Source organism: Bombus vosnesenskii, unplaced genomic scaffold, assembly GCF_011952255.1.
Source record: "Bombus vosnesenskii isolate JDL3184/JDL3185 unplaced genomic scaffold, Bvos_JDL3184-5_v1.1 scf7180000013264, whole genome shotgun sequence".
NCBI classification, from domain to species: Eukaryota; Metazoa; Arthropoda; class Insecta; order Hymenoptera; family Apidae; genus Bombus; species Bombus vosnesenskii.
The window spans coordinates 4,401,070-4,418,978 of record NW_022882924.1 but is presented as its reverse complement, the minus strand read 5'-3'; the positions used below and the strand labels follow the sequence as shown (position 1 = coordinate 4,418,978).

The 17,909-nt window shown below is 30.3% G+C and overlaps 3 protein-coding genes across 12 annotated transcripts; all 3 read left to right on the top strand.

The window, feature by feature from the left end:
* Positions 1-538: 538 nt before the first annotated feature.
* Positions 539-8,231, top strand: LOC117239170. Its single transcript, XM_033504556.1, has 19 exons — positions 539-665; positions 788-908; positions 985-1,196; positions 1,272-1,480; positions 1,555-1,850; positions 1,917-2,020; positions 2,090-2,288; positions 2,362-2,880; positions 2,973-3,167; positions 3,252-3,467; positions 3,548-4,758; positions 4,841-5,525; positions 5,725-5,942; positions 6,007-6,652; positions 6,769-7,013; positions 7,089-7,293; positions 7,388-7,467; positions 7,557-8,104; positions 8,191-8,231. The coding sequence occupies exons 1-18, from the start codon at positions 645-647 to the stop codon at positions 7,692-7,694; spliced, it is 5,520 nt and encodes a 1,839-aa protein (XP_033360447.1). The 5' UTR covers positions 539-644; the 3' UTR covers positions 7,695-8,104; positions 8,191-8,231.
* Positions 8,162-10,259, top strand: LOC117239190 (small glutamine-rich tetratricopeptide repeat-containing protein alpha-like). Of its 3 annotated transcripts, none has more exons than XM_033504590.1 (4): positions 8,162-8,278; positions 8,843-9,183; positions 9,277-9,744; positions 9,822-10,233. In XM_033504590.1, exons 2-4 carry the CDS (start codon positions 8,864-8,866, stop codon positions 9,931-9,933), a joined length of 900 nt encoding a protein of 299 aa, XP_033360481.1. In that variant the 5' UTR covers positions 8,162-8,278; positions 8,843-8,863; the 3' UTR covers positions 9,934-10,233. The 3 variants fall into 3 exon arrangements, with proteins under 3 accessions (XP_033360481.1, XP_033360490.1, XP_033360501.1); XM_033504599.1 differs by having other exon boundaries at positions 8,249-8,385; XM_033504610.1 differs by lacking the exon at positions 8,162-8,278 and adding an exon at positions 8,284-8,412 and having other exon boundaries at positions 9,822-10,259.
* A 1,860-nt stretch (positions 10,260-12,119) lies between these two features.
* On the top strand, positions 12,120-17,722 carry LOC117239208 (ras-like GTP-binding protein Rho1). Of its 8 annotated transcripts, none has more exons than XM_033504679.1 (5): positions 12,121-12,258; positions 12,392-12,588; positions 15,647-15,807; positions 15,891-16,274; positions 16,350-17,722. In XM_033504679.1, the coding sequence occupies exons 3-5, from the start codon at positions 15,652-15,654 to the stop codon at positions 16,428-16,430; spliced, it is 621 nt and encodes a 206-aa protein (XP_033360570.1). In that variant the 5' UTR covers positions 12,121-12,258; positions 12,392-12,588; positions 15,647-15,651; the 3' UTR covers positions 16,431-17,722. The 8 variants fall into 8 exon arrangements, with proteins under 8 accessions (XP_033360579.1, XP_033360570.1, XP_033360563.1 ...); XM_033504672.1 differs by having other exon boundaries at positions 12,149-12,258; positions 12,340-12,588; XM_033504658.1 differs by lacking the exon at positions 12,392-12,588 and adding an exon at positions 14,300-14,385 and having other exon boundaries at positions 12,186-12,258.
* The last annotated feature ends 187 nt before the right edge of the window (positions 17,723-17,909 follow it).

The following is a 17,909-nucleotide window of genomic DNA, read 5'->3' as shown; positions in this document are numbered from 1 at the left end:
ACATAATTCATAATATTTATGTGACAAACGAGAGTGTTAGAAGAATAGGAAAGCAAAAAATCGTTGTATTTGGACCCTGAGCTAGTTTCATCCAATTGTCAGGTTCATTATATAAGTCTATTTATACATTCCATTAATAACAGTTGACTAATCGGAATTGGCCCAACATTTCACTGGATTCGATAATTTTTAAATTTCTGTGAACTCTTTAGAATACGTCCTCTTCCATCATAGTCCTAAAATTAACTTCCAATTTAAATTCTTATTGAAAATTGCATTTGTTTTTGTTTTTAATGATAAATTATGTACAAATAAAAATTTGTTTAGCAAGACAATTTCACTTGATTTTTATTCTATTTACTCTTCTGAATTATTATTCTTAATATATGTTAATAATATATCTTAATTATGTTAAATTCCTTTTAACAGAAATCTTACTCACCCTTATCATATTCAATAAATTATCACACAATTCTGATCATGAATGATTCAAATTTAATAATGGTCGTTACTTGTTGATATTTGATACAGCTATTGTTTGTATGTGTATTCAGTCGACGACCTGTAATTGTCTTTCGTGATCAATTAGTACAATAAGCTTTCATGAGTGAATATGAATTCGCGCATCCGATCTGTCTAAGATCATGGGATCTTTAAAAATTTTGGTAAGTGTAAATCAGCCGTTCAAACGAAAAATTCGAATTCAAAGCTTAAAAATCAAATTAAATTTTTTAATTCAAATTTATAATGTTACATTTTAAATGATTATATTTTTATGTTACCTCAGCTTCTCTTCGGTTACATCAGTTTCATTACTGTGCACATTTCGTTAACCGATCATTTCGACGAAAAGTTAAAGCAGACAAAAGTTGAGATAGCCAAACTCTATTTTCGAGAAGAACCACCAGGTAAAAGAAATCAATAAACAGACCAAATATTCATATTAGATATTTCTAAAGCTACTTTAAAATATGGTAATCGTAGTTCATAAACAAGTCTACGACGTAAAATGGGATCAATTATGGTTAAAGGAGATGTACAAAAATCCACCTTTCATAGCGAATATATACGACAAGATACTTTTAATAGAAGCAAATCGTTTCATAGAATTTTCACTTAATTCTCCTTCTTCTAATCATACCTTATCGCGAGGAATAATCTCAACTCTCAATAATGGTCCCATTAAATTTGTCAGGGTAGGTAAATTAGCGCTAATCACGATTACTTAAAATCACATTCGATAGTAAGTCATTTCAATTAATATGCTACAGAGTATCGTTTGGAGAAGTGTACTTTATCTACTAATTTGTTACGAAACTGGCTCGTGTAATATCTATACAAAAATGGATAATTTGCAATTCAAATATCGGCAGACCATTCAACATAAAGGATGTCCTACGGATGCCAATTTCTTCGTTCGTTCCAATCGACTTTATCTGGTAGTAGCCGATAATATTGGTCAATTTTCTGTACCTTCTTTGTAAGCGAAATTAGTAACCATACATTTTGTAATTATTGTGTTTCGGAATTCACATATATTTTATATTAACGTAGAATATATCATTGGAGAGAAACGTATATGGATATAATAAAAGAAGTGATGACCATCGCCGCGATATCGGTCACTACGTTCAAATATAAGCAATCGACGATTATAATATTCGCACAGAATAATAGAGATGCATCCGGAATCGGTTCCCTGGTGTACGAGTTTAAGGAAACCAGCCTGGATACTATACAATTTTTGGAAACTTCTAATCCGATTTCTGTTCATCATTACAAACACGCGGACTTTAATTTCATTTTGCTAATAAACGAATATACACCGAGCAACTTGCTTTGGTGGGATGGTTGGTTTTTCTTTTTACTCGTTTCCATTTACTTATTATCGATTTATGGAGAACTTATTCTTTTAGGACATGAACTATTAAGCTGGCAACAGTTGCCAGAAATAAGGACACTCAGTTTAGTCAGCATAGTGAGCATCAATGATGATACCTTTTTCTTTGTAGCATATGATGTAAGCATAAAATTTGATAACTAATCAACGATTACGGAATTTTGTTCGTAAATATTAATTGTATCACAGAACATCTTGCAACTGTACAAGTTTGAAAATGCATCGGATTATATCTTAATACACACTATGAAGCTACCCAATGGAATTCTGATTGATATACAAACTCGAATCGACAATTCCACGATAATTATGGTGCTGGTTGTTATTAACTCGGATAAAACTTATAGCGTAGAATCGTGGAAGTTACGCATTGAAGAAATTCCTTCTGGTTAATTATTCTGCTTAAAACAATAGCCCTCCAAAATTATGCATTAATTTAGTTACTGTAATGGTATTTTCAGAACATTCGATTAAGGAAAGTGATACTTTATCGAAAAATTTGGCGGAACTGGTTGAAATATTGCTACAAAGAAAACCTTTCGTGGAAGAAGCTGAGTCTTTATGGCCCCTCTTGCAACCAGTACACGAGAACTTAACGATATCGGAATCTTTCGTTTTGCCAAATTTAATATTAGATGCAGGAACTGTAAATAACATCGACATCTTCGTAAACGAAGACATCGTTGCGCCTCGCGTGATGGAACGGCGCTTAGAAAATTTAACCCACGAAATTGATTATGTTTTATCATCTAACGAATATTTAATGATGAACAACACGAATTCTATAATTGCAGATATTCTTGTCGATGGCAATGCATTCATTGAACAGTTGCAGATTGATAGAATGATTGTAGATTTTGTTAATGATATTGATATGCATTTGAACAATAATTCGGATAAGATACAAGAATTTTCGAAGAAAATAAATATCACTGTAAATGATCTTAAAGTAGATTCCATTTGTGGAATCCCATATCAGTGTATGTTCAATATTATTTTATCTAACAATAACAATGTCCCGATGATACGAAAGAATATATATATATTTATCAAAAATATGATGTCGTTTTAGATTGGGCTTTAACCAATGATACATCGAAAATGAACATAAATATAGAGAAAGATGAAATTGAATTTTCAAACAACATCATATATTTAAATTCAAGTATATCTTTGACGAATTTAAACGTAAAAATGTTAAACGGCATAAATATCAATGATCTCTTCAATGAATTATTTATCATTAACCGTAATCAGAGAATCGAAGGTAGATTTCAAACCAAAGCAAATCATCTCAGATGAACTCTTTGATTTAACAGGCCGATATTTAAATCTGAATTAAATTTTTTAGGAAATGTTACCTTCAATAATACATTACAAATCTACAATTTTACGATACAAATGTTGAATGGAAAACCATGGGATAACTATATGAACACAAAAACCAATCAAACTTTTGGTAACTTTACCATGAGAAAGCTTCAAGTAGAAAATTTATATACTGATTTGATAAACGGTGTTCCGGTTTCGGAAGCAGCGCGAGTATCTACCGTCAACGTAATCAAAGGTATACGAAGTATGATTAGTTCAATTTTCGAAATCTTTTCGTACTATCTACATTCACATGAAGTATCTCGTGTTTCATAGGGGAGACGAAAATTGCGAAATTACACGTAACAGAGAAACTTATAGTTGATTCAAGCATTAACCCACCGATAGGTCCGTCACATCAAATTTACTCTAATGTCACTATTCATGGTAACTTGAACATTGGAACGCTAGATCTAGACAAGTACACAAAAATCTTTCTAAATAATGAAGAAATAGATCTGACTAATATCTTTGGTACCTTTTGGACGAAATCGACTGATCAAATAATCGAAAACGATGTCATTTTTGAAAATAATTTAACTATAGATCGTTTGAATGCAAAATACATAAATGGATTTTCTGAAGATGAATTTTTGTACACTACTACAAGTGTTATTTCAGAACGTTTTAAAAGGCTACATTTTGAAAATGTTCACGTAGACGATATGTTTTTCACCGAAGGAGAGGGCGATAATCTTTTTGAAATCGCTCCAGAATCAGTCACCATTCGAGAAAGATTGCATCTAAAGCATCTACGTGGAAACCAATTATTGACTGGCGTCTTTAATGGCCTCCCAGTAACTGACATTTTAAACGGAAAGCAACCATATATTTTTCCAGACGATATGAATTTCTTGACAATTAAGACTAAACAAATAAACATAGACGAACTTAATTTCCCTTTCTTCTTACAGAATGCGAGAAATGTTAACAAAGGTCAGAGAACGAAGTTCATGAAGACTCCAGAATTTCACGTAGAAAATCTTTATGTTGAAAAGATTAACAATGTTGAAATGAAGAAACTTTTATTGTTAAGAGATATGAAAATAGCTGACATAAAAGATTTGGTAATAAATGGTAATCTAACGGTTAAAGATGATTTAAAAGTAGCTCAAATTGGCGATCAGCCATCGATGAACTATTTAAGGAATATCCGCAAAAAAAATGTGTTTAATAATAAAAATACGATAATATTCCAAGAATTAACTGTACGGAATATTACGTTGAAATCTCTGCATGGTCATGACGTGAACGATATTTTCGAAAGTTTCCTTTCAAAGTCAAGGGAACAAAATATATCTGGGAAGTTCACTTTTTACAAAGTTACAACTGATAACATTAAAACTAGCTTCATCAACAATCGGAACATCTCTAAGTTGACATGGATCGACAAGCCTCTATTTCTAATAAAGGATATTAAATTTGATGATTTATTTGTAGAAGGGGATGCTGTAACAAAAACTTTAAACAATCTCGATGTTAACGAGGTAAACACTGAAATATGAATTTATGATACTTTTGTTTTCTTATTATTCAATTGAATTTAATTATTCAAACATTTTATTACAGTTGTACGAGAGCATGCTTAACATACCAGTATCAAGAATCGTTGATTTAAAAGTAAACGGGAATATTTCTTGGGATTTTCCCTCAACAAGTTCTGCTTCTTTGACATCGTTATTCAAAAACGCAGTAACTACAACTACAAATCAAACTATTCACGGCAGCACCATTTTTCAGGGAGATATATCAGCATCAACAATTGCGGGGCAATGTAAAGAAATCGACGAAATACGTGATATCATTGTAGATGCTGTGATAGACGATAAAGACATCGAAATAATTGGCCAAAAGATTTTTAAAGATGATCTGGATATCGATACTATTTCAGTGGTCGATGATATTGATATTCCTATGATTAATAATATCAATATTTTCGAATTTAATAATTCTGTAGCGAGGAAAAGTAAAAAAGAAGTAATAGCTGGAACTATAACATTCCTCGATGATATAGCGATCGATCAAATCCTTGTTGATAATGATCTTCATAATGTTCCTTTGAATGGGGTAGCTCTGGTGACTGATAAATTACCTACGTATACATCTTTAAAAGATCTTGTTATATTGGAGGATATATATTTAAAGAATCTAGATGAAGTAAATTTTGATGAATTTTTAAAAAATCGTGTAACCATCGACGGAGAACACGAAATACTTACTAACGTACAATTTGATGACACTGTTGAAATAACAGGTATATAATTATAAACATATCGTATTAATGATCAGATAATATTTAACTATTATTTCCTTTTCCATTAAGTTTTTAAAGCTGCAGTTTCATTATTTCAATTGTAAAGCATATACGATACTTACGTAATTACTTAAATTATATGAATTATTTAATAATATACCTTAAGTTCTTAGATTACAATATTTTCAAAAAATCTTAGGGAACACGAATCTCTCGCGAATTAATGGCATCTATCCCTCCGATTTGGTTCTGAATGAAAGAAAGGAAACACAAGTGGTATCTGGTTCGAAAATCTTTGAAGAAAACGTGATAATAAGTGGCAATATTTACACATCGTTCATCAATGAAGTAAACGTATCGTTAGAATATTCTAATGGTATACAAAACGACGAAGACGTGGAAATCATAGGAGACTTGGTAATGTTGCTCGATTTCAATATTTGCAAGCGGTATGATACATTTAAAAATTGGATATTTCTAGATTTTCGAGTCGAAAGTGAAGGTTCCAGAAAACGTGTTTGTTTCGAACTTAATGAATGGAATAAATTTAAATACTATTTTCTACGATTTACAACAAGAGACACGTCGAACCCTCCACATGTTCACGCAGAATGAATCTGAGATAGAGAAGAACATTGTTCGATCTACTTCGATTTCTGAAAATCTCGGCAATGTTTTCTTCTATTTGGAGCAAGCAGATGAAAAGTTGAAAATTCAGGCGCCCAACATCAAGAAGATTGATGTTGTTTATTACGAACAGATCACAAAGCTGAACATGTTTGGAGAAGAACCAGGATCTCTTTGCGGACTTTCAGATAACTGTTCTTGCCCCACTGAATATATGGCTGAGCTCACCGAAAACGATTGTTATATGCAAAGAATAAATAATAATAAAATAATACGAAATTATCACGAATTTCACAGTACATTTGGTATAAATGTAGTATCAAACACAATATCATATAGCCGTGAATGTACTTCAAACAATACCAAAAACGAATTCATTATGATTTCTTGGATTAAATCTGGACTGATCGGTACAGAAAAAACGTTAGCTAATGTAAAGGAAACGCCTCTAAAAATTCGAGGTTACATAAAGGACGCAAAGGTCTTCACAACACATGATAGTATGATATTTAAAACTAATAAAAACTCTTAAGATAGAAACTATTAAATTAATAAAATTATTTGTGTAATTTTTGTTAAACAGTACATAACATATTTATATATGTATGTATTTTAGATGCAGCTTTCGTAGTATTGGCAGTGTATTATGATACACTACTTGCAACACATCACACAAATTCTGTAATTTACAAGATTGATTTTGAGAACAATAATTTATCGTTGTACCAGAATATATCCACTGATGGAGCTTGGGCTATCGACATTTTCAAAGCAAATCATCGGGACATATATCTGCTGCTCGGTTGCTTCGGAAATTCTGAAAAGTCGTATCTGTATAAACTGGACACTATTACCTCCAAAGTAATGAGCACTTCGTCTTTAATTATTTTATAAAAATATTTTGGGCGATGATCTGATATAGGTATTATTTTTTAGTTTATTATAATAAGAAGCTTTGAAGGTAAAACGCACAATGTGAAAAGTCTCATCCAAGAACAGGATTGTTTCGTTTTGGTAGACGATTTTGAAACGAATGCGATAAATATCTTTTATTATGATCCAGAATTTGATAATTTTTATGACTATCAAAGTCTATTTCATGATTCGCGAATCCATGGAGTAGAATGTTTCTATACAGATGGTACGAGCAATATTAATTGATATTACACTAAAATAACATTCACATTGCAATATAGTAAATTTTAAATCGTATTTAAGATATTATCTTATTTCAGATTTTGGGAAGAGCGACTCCTTTATCATCGTTACGACGGAGAACGATCAGTTTTACATTTACGAATATATGTATGCTCAGGTAAGTTTTTATTGATCCATCAATTAAGTCGTTGAAATAATTTAGCTTATATGTATATGTAAATTGTGTCACAAAATGGTTATTTTCAGAAGTTTCAATTGAAAATACATCACCGTATAGATGATTTACAAACGATGGTGCCATTCTATCATTTAGAAAATTACTATATTTTTAAGGGTACAAGCACGAATAGCACGACATTGAAAATCATTAAGCAGGGACCCTAATAATATTTTACAAAAACTTTAGTATATGAATTTATTTACCGTTATCGATGTATTATCTACAAATTAATGTACATACACACACATACATGGTATGCAATGTAGTGCAGAATAAATTAGAACATACATACTATATAATATATATACATGTATATATATGTATATTTATAACATAAATCTGTAATTATATGCATCAAAGTATTAATATATTTCTAGCATTTAATATGTATACGATTTTATTTTATTGCTCTGGTTTGAGACATCTATAATATTTTCATCTAAAAAGACATTTAATGTTAATCGAATTGCGCCAGCGCGATTCGGACGAAAGTATTGGACTTTAATTCGTTCGTTTCTACAAAAGAGATTTAAAGAACAACCAATGGCATAAAAATTATCACACGGAAATAGAAGTAATTAAATCAATTAAATAGCAAAAATTTTCAGAACAGCCGTAATAATATTGCACGACGAATTCTGTGACTGTCGTAATATTAAGTGTTTCAGTTTTTCACAAAGTGGAAGCCATCGAAACACATTGCCTGTTCTTCATTGTTGCTGTGTGGCACTATACTTAAAGTTTTAAGGTACATACAAATATAAAAAGTGCTCCTTTATATACAGAAAGATTAAAAATGTTGTAAAATCAATGACTTAAAATGAAACTGTCAGGGTATCATATCACCATAGACGGGTAACTTTTATTTGTCTGTAATTAACCGTAAGCAAATTATAGTTCAAACATTAGCGTATGTAGATTAACTTACTTAATATAATTACGGTAGATAGAGGCTTTTCTTCGACTTCAAAAAATTAAAGCATAATCAACGAAATTTAATTGTCTGCTTGTATCCTGCATGTCTTTTTTTGGTTATGTCAATCTATGATGATTTGGCATAATAAAACATTTAACAATTCATTAACGCGATACCGATAATATTGTTACAGTCGATTTTGCTAAAGTTAAAACAATAATTTTAAGTTTTCCTTTTAACGAAATCTTTTTATTCTTTTAATCGGTAAACTATTTTAAGGTTATGACACGTATCAAAAATCTTCCATTACTAAATGATATTAAACACCCTATGTTTGTGTCATCGTTATAGCGTAACGTGTAATCATACTATAATTAAATTTGTCACTCCAAACAGAGCAGTTCCTTAAAGGCAGTAATGGCTGTCAAAGGGCTGGTAGCAGCAATTGTTCAATTCTTAACCCAGCAATTAGAAGAAGGTGATATTACAGCAGATTCTCGAGAGAGCCTTGAAGTAGCAATACAGTGTTTAGAAAGTGCTTATAATGTACAAGCATCTGATACTCCAACAAATTTTAACTTATATGAAATATACAAGTCTTCCATCGAAAATGCAAAGCCCAATTTAGCTCCAGAAGCTACTCCAGAAGCAAAACTCGAAGCTGAAAGATTAAAAAATGAAGGAAATACTCTTATGAAAGCTGAAAAACATCACGAAGCTCTTACTAATTATACAAAGTATATATTTTTCGTTTGAATAAAGATAAGATATATATTTTTCTATAAACATTGTAATACTGTTTACATAATAGTATAATATTGTTTGTTTAGAGCAATTCAATTAGATGGTCGTAATGCAGTATATTATTGTAACCGTGCTGCAGCATATAGTAAAATTGGCAATTATCAACAAGCAATTAAAGATTGCCATACTGCATTATCCATTGATCCTTCGTATAGTAAAGCATATGGACGATTAGGTTTAGCATATTCTAGTCTCCAAAGACATAAAGAAGCTAAGGAAAGTTATCAAAAAGCTTTGGAGATGGAACCTGACAATGAAAGTTATAAAAATAATTTACAAGTAGCAGAAGAAAAATTAACTCAGCCAAGCATGAGCAATATGTCATTAAGTGGAGGTACATTGCCAGGCATGGATCTCAGTTCACTCCTAAGTAACCCTGCTCTTATGAACATGGCCCGTCAAATGTTATCTAATCCAACACTTCAAAACATGGTGAGCAATTTTATGAGCGGTCAAGTAGAACAAGGAGGACATATGGATGCTCTTATAGAAGCGTAAGTATCACTCATACTTTTCAATCATTTGCTATCTAATATCATTAAAAAATATATCATATTTAAAAATTTTGTAGTGGTCAACATTTTGCTCAACAATTACAAAATGCGAATCCTGAATTAATTGAATCCTTAAGAAGGCAAATGGGAGGAAATCCAAATGATCCAGATCCACCACAACAAAATTAAGAAATCTATGATTATGATATATTTTAAAAATTCCACATAAAATGAAAATAACTAAATTTAATTGGAACACATACATAGTCACAGAACAGTGTGTATCATTTTTAATATGAAAATGTGAAAAATGATGACTAAGATTAACTTACATTACCACTATCTTAAAATGATATTCATATACATATACTATACAAATTTTCCTATGACTGAATTATTGAACAGAACATGATAATTTGTTTTTTGGGTGTGTGCTGATGATGTTTGATATGTGAAGATTAAATAATAAATGTTAGAATATAGTGAATATTTCGTGAATGAGATAGATATTCCAACATGTACTGTGTTGCTTTCTATGTCTTACAACATCGCTTTGAATCTATTCTAATCGATTTGTATAGTACAATACATTTTCTTACTTACCGTAAAAATAATTTCTGTTTGATAAATTACTACATATTGAAAATTAAGAAAAAATTATGTTTCTTACCACCTACTTTAATGATAGATATTTTGTTTTAAAATTGGATATGAAAATATCAGAAAATTCAAAATATTTAAAAAGTTATGATGTTAGCTACCTTTACAATAAAAAATGTACATAATTAAATACATTCTAAATACGTAACAATCATATTAAATACTTTCAAAATATATTTCCTGTATCATTTCTTCAATTATTTCGCAACTAGTATTATATATAATGTAGAAATGTTATTACAAGAAATAATCACTATGAAATAAAAAATACATTTTTAATCCAATAAGTGTATATTTAAGAAAATGATACAAATCCTCAGAGCCTTATTTGATACATTGTTTCAAATTAATGAAACGTACATGTCAATTCTGTGTGCGTCATACACTAGCACGATCGTATGTCGTATACAGTGTACAATAGTGACATCATTTTTATTTAGTATATACGAAGTGTACATATAAAAACACAAACTTTTTTAGACTTTATGCTCTATTTTGTTTTCATATTTGCATGTATATGTAAATTTATATTTATGGATAATTGCAAATTTATACACTATTCGCCTTCACAAATAAATATCACCATCGATTAGTCTATTCGTTTATTCTCACCCTGGAGAATGAGTTTTTCTATCATGTTGTAAATTACATCTGTCATTCCTGAATTTCCATGAAACCAGTAAATTATTTGAAAAATAAAAGTAAAGTGATATAATGATAAGAATAAAACGATAATATTATATGAAAACATAACGTTTCATTCTTTTCTTATACCGGCTAAGTTTAATTTTTTAGGCGCGTTTGCATTGTTCATTCGAAATTATATGCCACACATTATCATATTAATCTACGAAAACATAAGTGTATGTAAGTAATGTTATATCTATTACGTGAATTATACGTATAATTTATTACTCTTATGCTTTTTTAATAAAAGATAATGTTCATTTTATCAGAAAAACAATGATTATATATATATAATGAAAATTAAATCGATCTTAAAAGCAAATAGTTTATTCATACTAATTTTTTATTCGTTTCATGATTATAAAGTTAATGTCATGATTTTCACGTGTTACATACAAGGGGCGCTGGGTGACGAAGCTGCGATGCAGCATTATTTACATATTTTCCAACCCTTCCCGTCATTCACCCACATATACATACATCCGTGAAACATGATGTTGCATGCGCAAAGTCCCTCTACAGGTTCCTGATATGCGCGGTGGCGTATGATTCGTTGGTTTTGTAGCATTGCCCAGGAACGTATCATTAAATGGTGCGTAGATTAGACATCCATATATTCATAGACAGATTAGACTAGCTGATTAGACATAAAATAAGTTTTTATTCAAATTTATAATAATAATAACAAATTTTTGAAACATATTAATATTATTATCGATTTTCTAGTATTACTATATTATCATCGTGAATAAAACCACTTGATAAATAAGAATTGATATAACAATACGTAGATAGGCTCAGAAACATTTTAATTAATGTAAAGTTGATAAAGACTAATATGTTTTTTTAATTTTGTAAAAATATTCATGATTAATAATTTTACTTATAATGTTCTATGAATATTCGGTTTCAAACGTGCTTACAACTCTTCTGCTATGAAAATTTAATCATATAAAATACATACTGTGTTTGATAAATATCGTGACAATTTTTATGGAAAATTGACCGGGAAATATTTGGAATTCTAGGAAAGGGGGTTTCAAAAACAACAATACGATCCTGAGTATAATGCTCCCCCCTCACTAGCCGATTGCCGCACACTCACAGATTGAGGTGTGGCCATCGAAGGCTGCCATCTTCTTGACTTTCTGTCGCTTAACATTTCAGGTAAATACGCAATTATTTCTTAAGTAATACTGGTTGGAGTAGTGTGAGAGTGTGCTGTGATGTGTGTCCGGGTGGTTTAAGCGTGCTACATGTCGCTTTGTTAACGGCGCAACGGGGAACTCTGTGTGTCAAGGAGGGAAAAAACGTTCTCCTCCTCCTGTGATAGAGAGAGGGCCGAGGGAGTGCCATGCGTTACGAATCTACAGCATCTTCGCATGACGACCGTTTAATTCAACATACGAGAAGCTACACGCTGTCCACCGCGACTACATTCAATCACTGATTTGGGATCGTTTCTACCAGTTCAAATACGACCTGGGCTTTAATTCAGTATGTAAATCGTCCCCCAGGCTCTAGACCCCTGCGTCGCTATCCTGTCGCACCCCTAGCGCCCCCATCCTCCACCTCTTAGGCTTAAATCCCCTCCTCTCTCCCCTGGTTTCGCCTGTGCACTTCCGGCTGTGCAAAATTCGGCAAAAAGCTCTCCGGATACGTGTCTGGAAACCTAGTAAGTAAATATCTGTGTCACGGTTTCATCTTGACATTCCTTCGTCGTCGTTTACCCTGTCAGATCTGCGATAAACAAAAGGTCCGGTACGTTCTTTGATATGTTAGAAATCATTGCGTTTCTATCCATTCTTCAAAATATCCGCGTACCCCTAATTCTGCTTTTACAATTTACATCTTTGGGATGATTTCATCGGAATTTCCGAATGCTAATAAAAGTACTAGGTGAACATACATCGATTTTCGGTAAACAATTGGCTTCTGTATACTTGGAATATATGAGTATATATATATTCTAAGTATATATTTGTTATATATATATATATATATATATATATATATATAATTTCCATTTTAAATATTCTATATGTGTGATAGACCAAAGTTTTGTAATAAGTCGCATGATCTTCATTTAGTTTAATATAAAGTGAATAATTTAATTTCTAAAGGATACTAAAATAAAATACTATACCATTGTGTAATCAATAGTTTTTGTAATACTCAAATATGATGCAAAATTTAAAGATTTATATAAATTGTATTGCCTTAATATTAACATATGCAATCCTCATTTGCATTGCTTTTGCTATACACTAGATTCTTTAATGCTAAAGTCCTTGCTTCTGATCTGTATGAAAACTTTTAAATTAGAATCTCCTCTGTATATTAACAAGTGTGACATATAAAACAGAAGAATGTCTGCGTTATAACAAAAACTTTTAACAAGTAGGATTCTATATTAAAAAGTTTTAGTACTCTAATTTATATCATAACATACATATATTTTTTAAATATACGTATTTATTTATCACTGTCTTTAAATAAATAGTGAATAATCATAACTTCTCTCATTAAAATATTATAAAGCATCTTAACTGTGTACAATATGAATGTGTTGCCTATTACATTTAATTTATGCTTTTCAAAAATAATTTTTCATGGGTACACATGTTTCTTAATAGTGCATGTTTAATACAGAAAAGTACCAATCTTATGTGTTTATGCATGTTCTTTGAAGACATCATTATTCTTTTGTAAGGCATAAGGTATGGTCTTACATATAATATATTAATATACAAAAATATGAATTAAGAAATTGATTAAATAATATATATAATATATATTTCTTTTTTTATACACACTGTAGTTAAAGCTCTACCTTATGCATTTCGGAATTCTGTAATCTTTCATCTAAATGTGTACATGAAGTCATTATGATAACATTATGATAACACTATGATAACATTAAATTCACATTATATTTAGTTTTTGGTATTCTTGTAAAGCCTTGTAGTGTACATATTTTTATATATATCTGAAGGAAAGAGTTATGAATCAAAATTATAAAGATGTTGTTCAATGATTATAGATTATATGTAATACTTTTGCAAATATCTAAATACATAATTGTGATAGAAACAAGACATATGCATACATATTTACATATATATGATATTTATATGACATCTGTGTAGTAAATGCAGTTATTTCGCAACCTTTTATCCATTCTAACATATAAAATGTCCACTTAAAGCAGAGACGCTGAAAGAAAAACTAAAAACATGGGATGCAATATGGGCCGATGCCTCGGTCCAGACGATACGGGGTACCCTGGATCAGGTACGACCCAATCAATATCCTTTCAATCTTCAGCCCTCGTAGGTTGCTTTCTAAATAGTACTAAAGTAGATATGAAATATAGACACAAAAAGATGTTACCTATCGTACCCACTATATAAGTAGCAAACAGTTATGAAGTTAGAAGCAATTTTTAGCAACGTAAATTTAAGTAAACAGAGGGCTGTAGGGAGTGTATGTTTGTAATGCTAGTACTAATATAGTACTTTGTTTAAATACAAATGGATACAATATTTTCAGGTAACAAGTTTTATACCCTACGAGGTTTGAATTCAAATCATTCATTATAGTATTGTCAAAAGATGAATCTAATTGAACAGTTTCAAAAGATTACCCTGACTTCTTTCTAACTCTATCCTGAAGAATGCTTTTTCTCAATCTTTCTCACTACTTCCTTTATGTCTTTATATCTATTTACACTTGTATTTATGTATTTAAAATTGCTTCTTATTTGTTTATGCCTTACCAAGGTGCAGGAAAAGTAGTTTCTGTTAACATTGATATTGATTACATCTTTTCAACATTCATCATATTTTCCATTAAGTTATTATCTTATCTTATGTGTATTATGTGTTCACTCACTGCATGCTCTTAGTAAAACTAATTTTAGGTGGTGTTTCCAAGATATTAACTCAAATAACTTAGATCCATTATCACTAGTATTTGAGTAGTCCTTAAAATACTTCATGCATTTATATTGTATACAAATGCAATTAGAATTTATTGATATATAAAGTACAATTTACATATTAGCATTCATAATTTATAGATTTCTTATTGTATATACATATATTTGTATGCGTATATATGTATACATATAAAATGAAAACAATAGAAGTTAGGTATATATTTTTATTATTTTACTCTGATAAATACCAAGATCAAGCATATATGTTCTGTATATATTACTGATCGCTAACAAACAAAAATTGTTAAAATTAAATACACACTCATTTTTATTTGAACAAATATATTACACAAAATTGTAATATTTATATATGGGTAAGTTATTGAAAGAATATTAAAACACATGCATACTCACTTATAACTGTTATTAAACATAACAACTGACATATTCAATATCTCTAAATTATGTACATAAAAATTTGTCAATTGATGTGAAGTGGATGTTATATTTTTATTTTATTTTATTTAATAAAGTTATATGCATAAAATTAAAATTTTAATAATGCAGGTTATATTAGAGTACTAATAAAGGAGTATTTAATGATTTACATTTTAGAATTCATGGCAGCCATTAGGAAGAAATTGGTTATCGTGGGTGATGGTGCTTGTGGTAAAACATGCTTACTCATAGTCTTCAGCAAAGATCAGTTTCCTGAAGTTTATGTACCTACAGTGTTTGAAAACTATGTTGCAGACATTGAGGTTGATGGAAAGCAGGTAAGTGCTACAAGAAATTGTTTCACATATTTAATATTTTTGTATTTTTTCCAAATATATTAGAAGAACATTTCCTATAACAGGTTGAACTGGCTCTTTGGGACACAGCTGGGCAAGAAGATTACGATAGGTTGCGCCCATTGTCATATCCTGACACAGATGTAATCCTAATGTGTTTCTCTATCGATAGTCCTGACTCCTTGGAGAACATTCCTGAGAAGTGGACACCAGAGGTGAAGCACTTTTGCCCAAATGTGCCCATTATCCTTGTTGGAAATAAAAAAGACTTGCGCAATGATCCTAATACCATCAAAGAGCTTAGCAAGATGAAACAAGAACCAGTTAAACCAGAAGAAGGTAGAGCTATGGCTGAAAAAATCAATGCTTTTGCTTATCTTGAATGTTCTGCTAAGAGTAAGGAAGGTATTAGGGAAGTGTTTGAAACAGCTACTCGGGCAGCGCTACAAGTAAGCATTATTCATTACAGGTTTGCATGAAATTGAATATAAATTGATCAGACGTTATTATAAAAACTATGTGAGTTCGTAGGTAAAAAAGAAGAAAAAGGGAAGATGTTGGCTCCTATAATTCTTGAACTGTCACCGATAATGAGACAACACTAATGGAATTGCTAGTTGCAATGAAGCTAGTTGTTATGCCGGAAGCCCCCAGCGGAAACTATAATATAACAACAACAACTTATCTTCAATTATTTTACACAATAAAACAAGTCTATAAAAAAAAAGAAAAACTACCACAAAATACGCCCACAATATATACAATATATGCAAATTAAAATCCGTTGCAAAATTTGCAAGTGTTCTTTTATAATAATTTGCAAAAAATGTACTGTTAATTACGATTGTATCAGTTAATCCTTTATGGACTCTCTCTAATGTTGCAATAAGTGCGATCGTGTTTTAAATGAAATAAATTACTAAGAATTTGTACAAACACTACTGCAGTTTTTATGAGGATATGCTATGAGTTACAAGATATATCAATATATTAACTGTTATCATAGAAGTTACTTATCGTTTTGATCCTTATCAGAATTAAATGATTTTCAGATATTGTTATACAAAAATTATTAAGACTGAGTTTTGGGTAATATGCTTTAATGAAACAAAAAAAGATGAATAAATTCGTAATTACATCTTTCTAAAGAAAAGGTTATTGTTACGTGCACAAAGTTGTGAGATAAGATTAAAAAATTTAAATTTCTATGTTTAACAAGGGTTAAAATAGTAACATTTCAGATATATCATAGTATCTATTAAATTTATTATTGTCTACGTAAAGAGAGCGATAAAGAACTCTTTTGTTGGTCTATATGTTTGGTCCATATAGGATTAAAGATTGTACATAAAATGTCACCATTCTTGGAATAGATGAGATATTATGCCTTCATGAATGTCCCGTGATTTTTTAAAGCATTTTTTTGTCTATTTCATGGTATAAAACAACAATAAAAGTACGTATCGCTTTACCTTATTTTCTTACCATAATGTTACGAACAAATATATATATAATAAACGTATCACTTTGACTTCGAGGATCAAAAGGACATAAGTACTTGTATACTTAAGACACATACGGAAAAAGAAAGAATACTGAATACTGTTTTCTACATCTTCACAATTCTTTATAAATAGTTTTACGACGTTATAATTCGTCGTATCAGTAGCTAATTGAAAAAGTTACTTCCAGGAGAAAACTCAATCATCTGTATGTAGCACTTTTTTAGTATAATTTTAAAGGGAGAAAAAAATTTTTTACGATTAGGAGAGTGAAGCCAGGATAAGTTTTTTGAGTTTTAAGAGACCGCTCTATAGTTAATTAGCCTTAATATAAGATATTTACTCCATGATTACTATAATAAATTGTAATTAACAATAAAAATTACTAATCAATGCTTGTGAACTATTACTCCTAAAGCAGTTCAATATCTGTAAATTTAAATATACAAAATTCAAGCAGTAGGATATTTCTTAGAATTTACAAGGAATCTGTGAAGGTTCATGAATGTATAAAATATATCACTTATAAAGTGAATCTTCATTTACAATTTTATTGAATAAGATTTTTTCTTTATTTTAAAT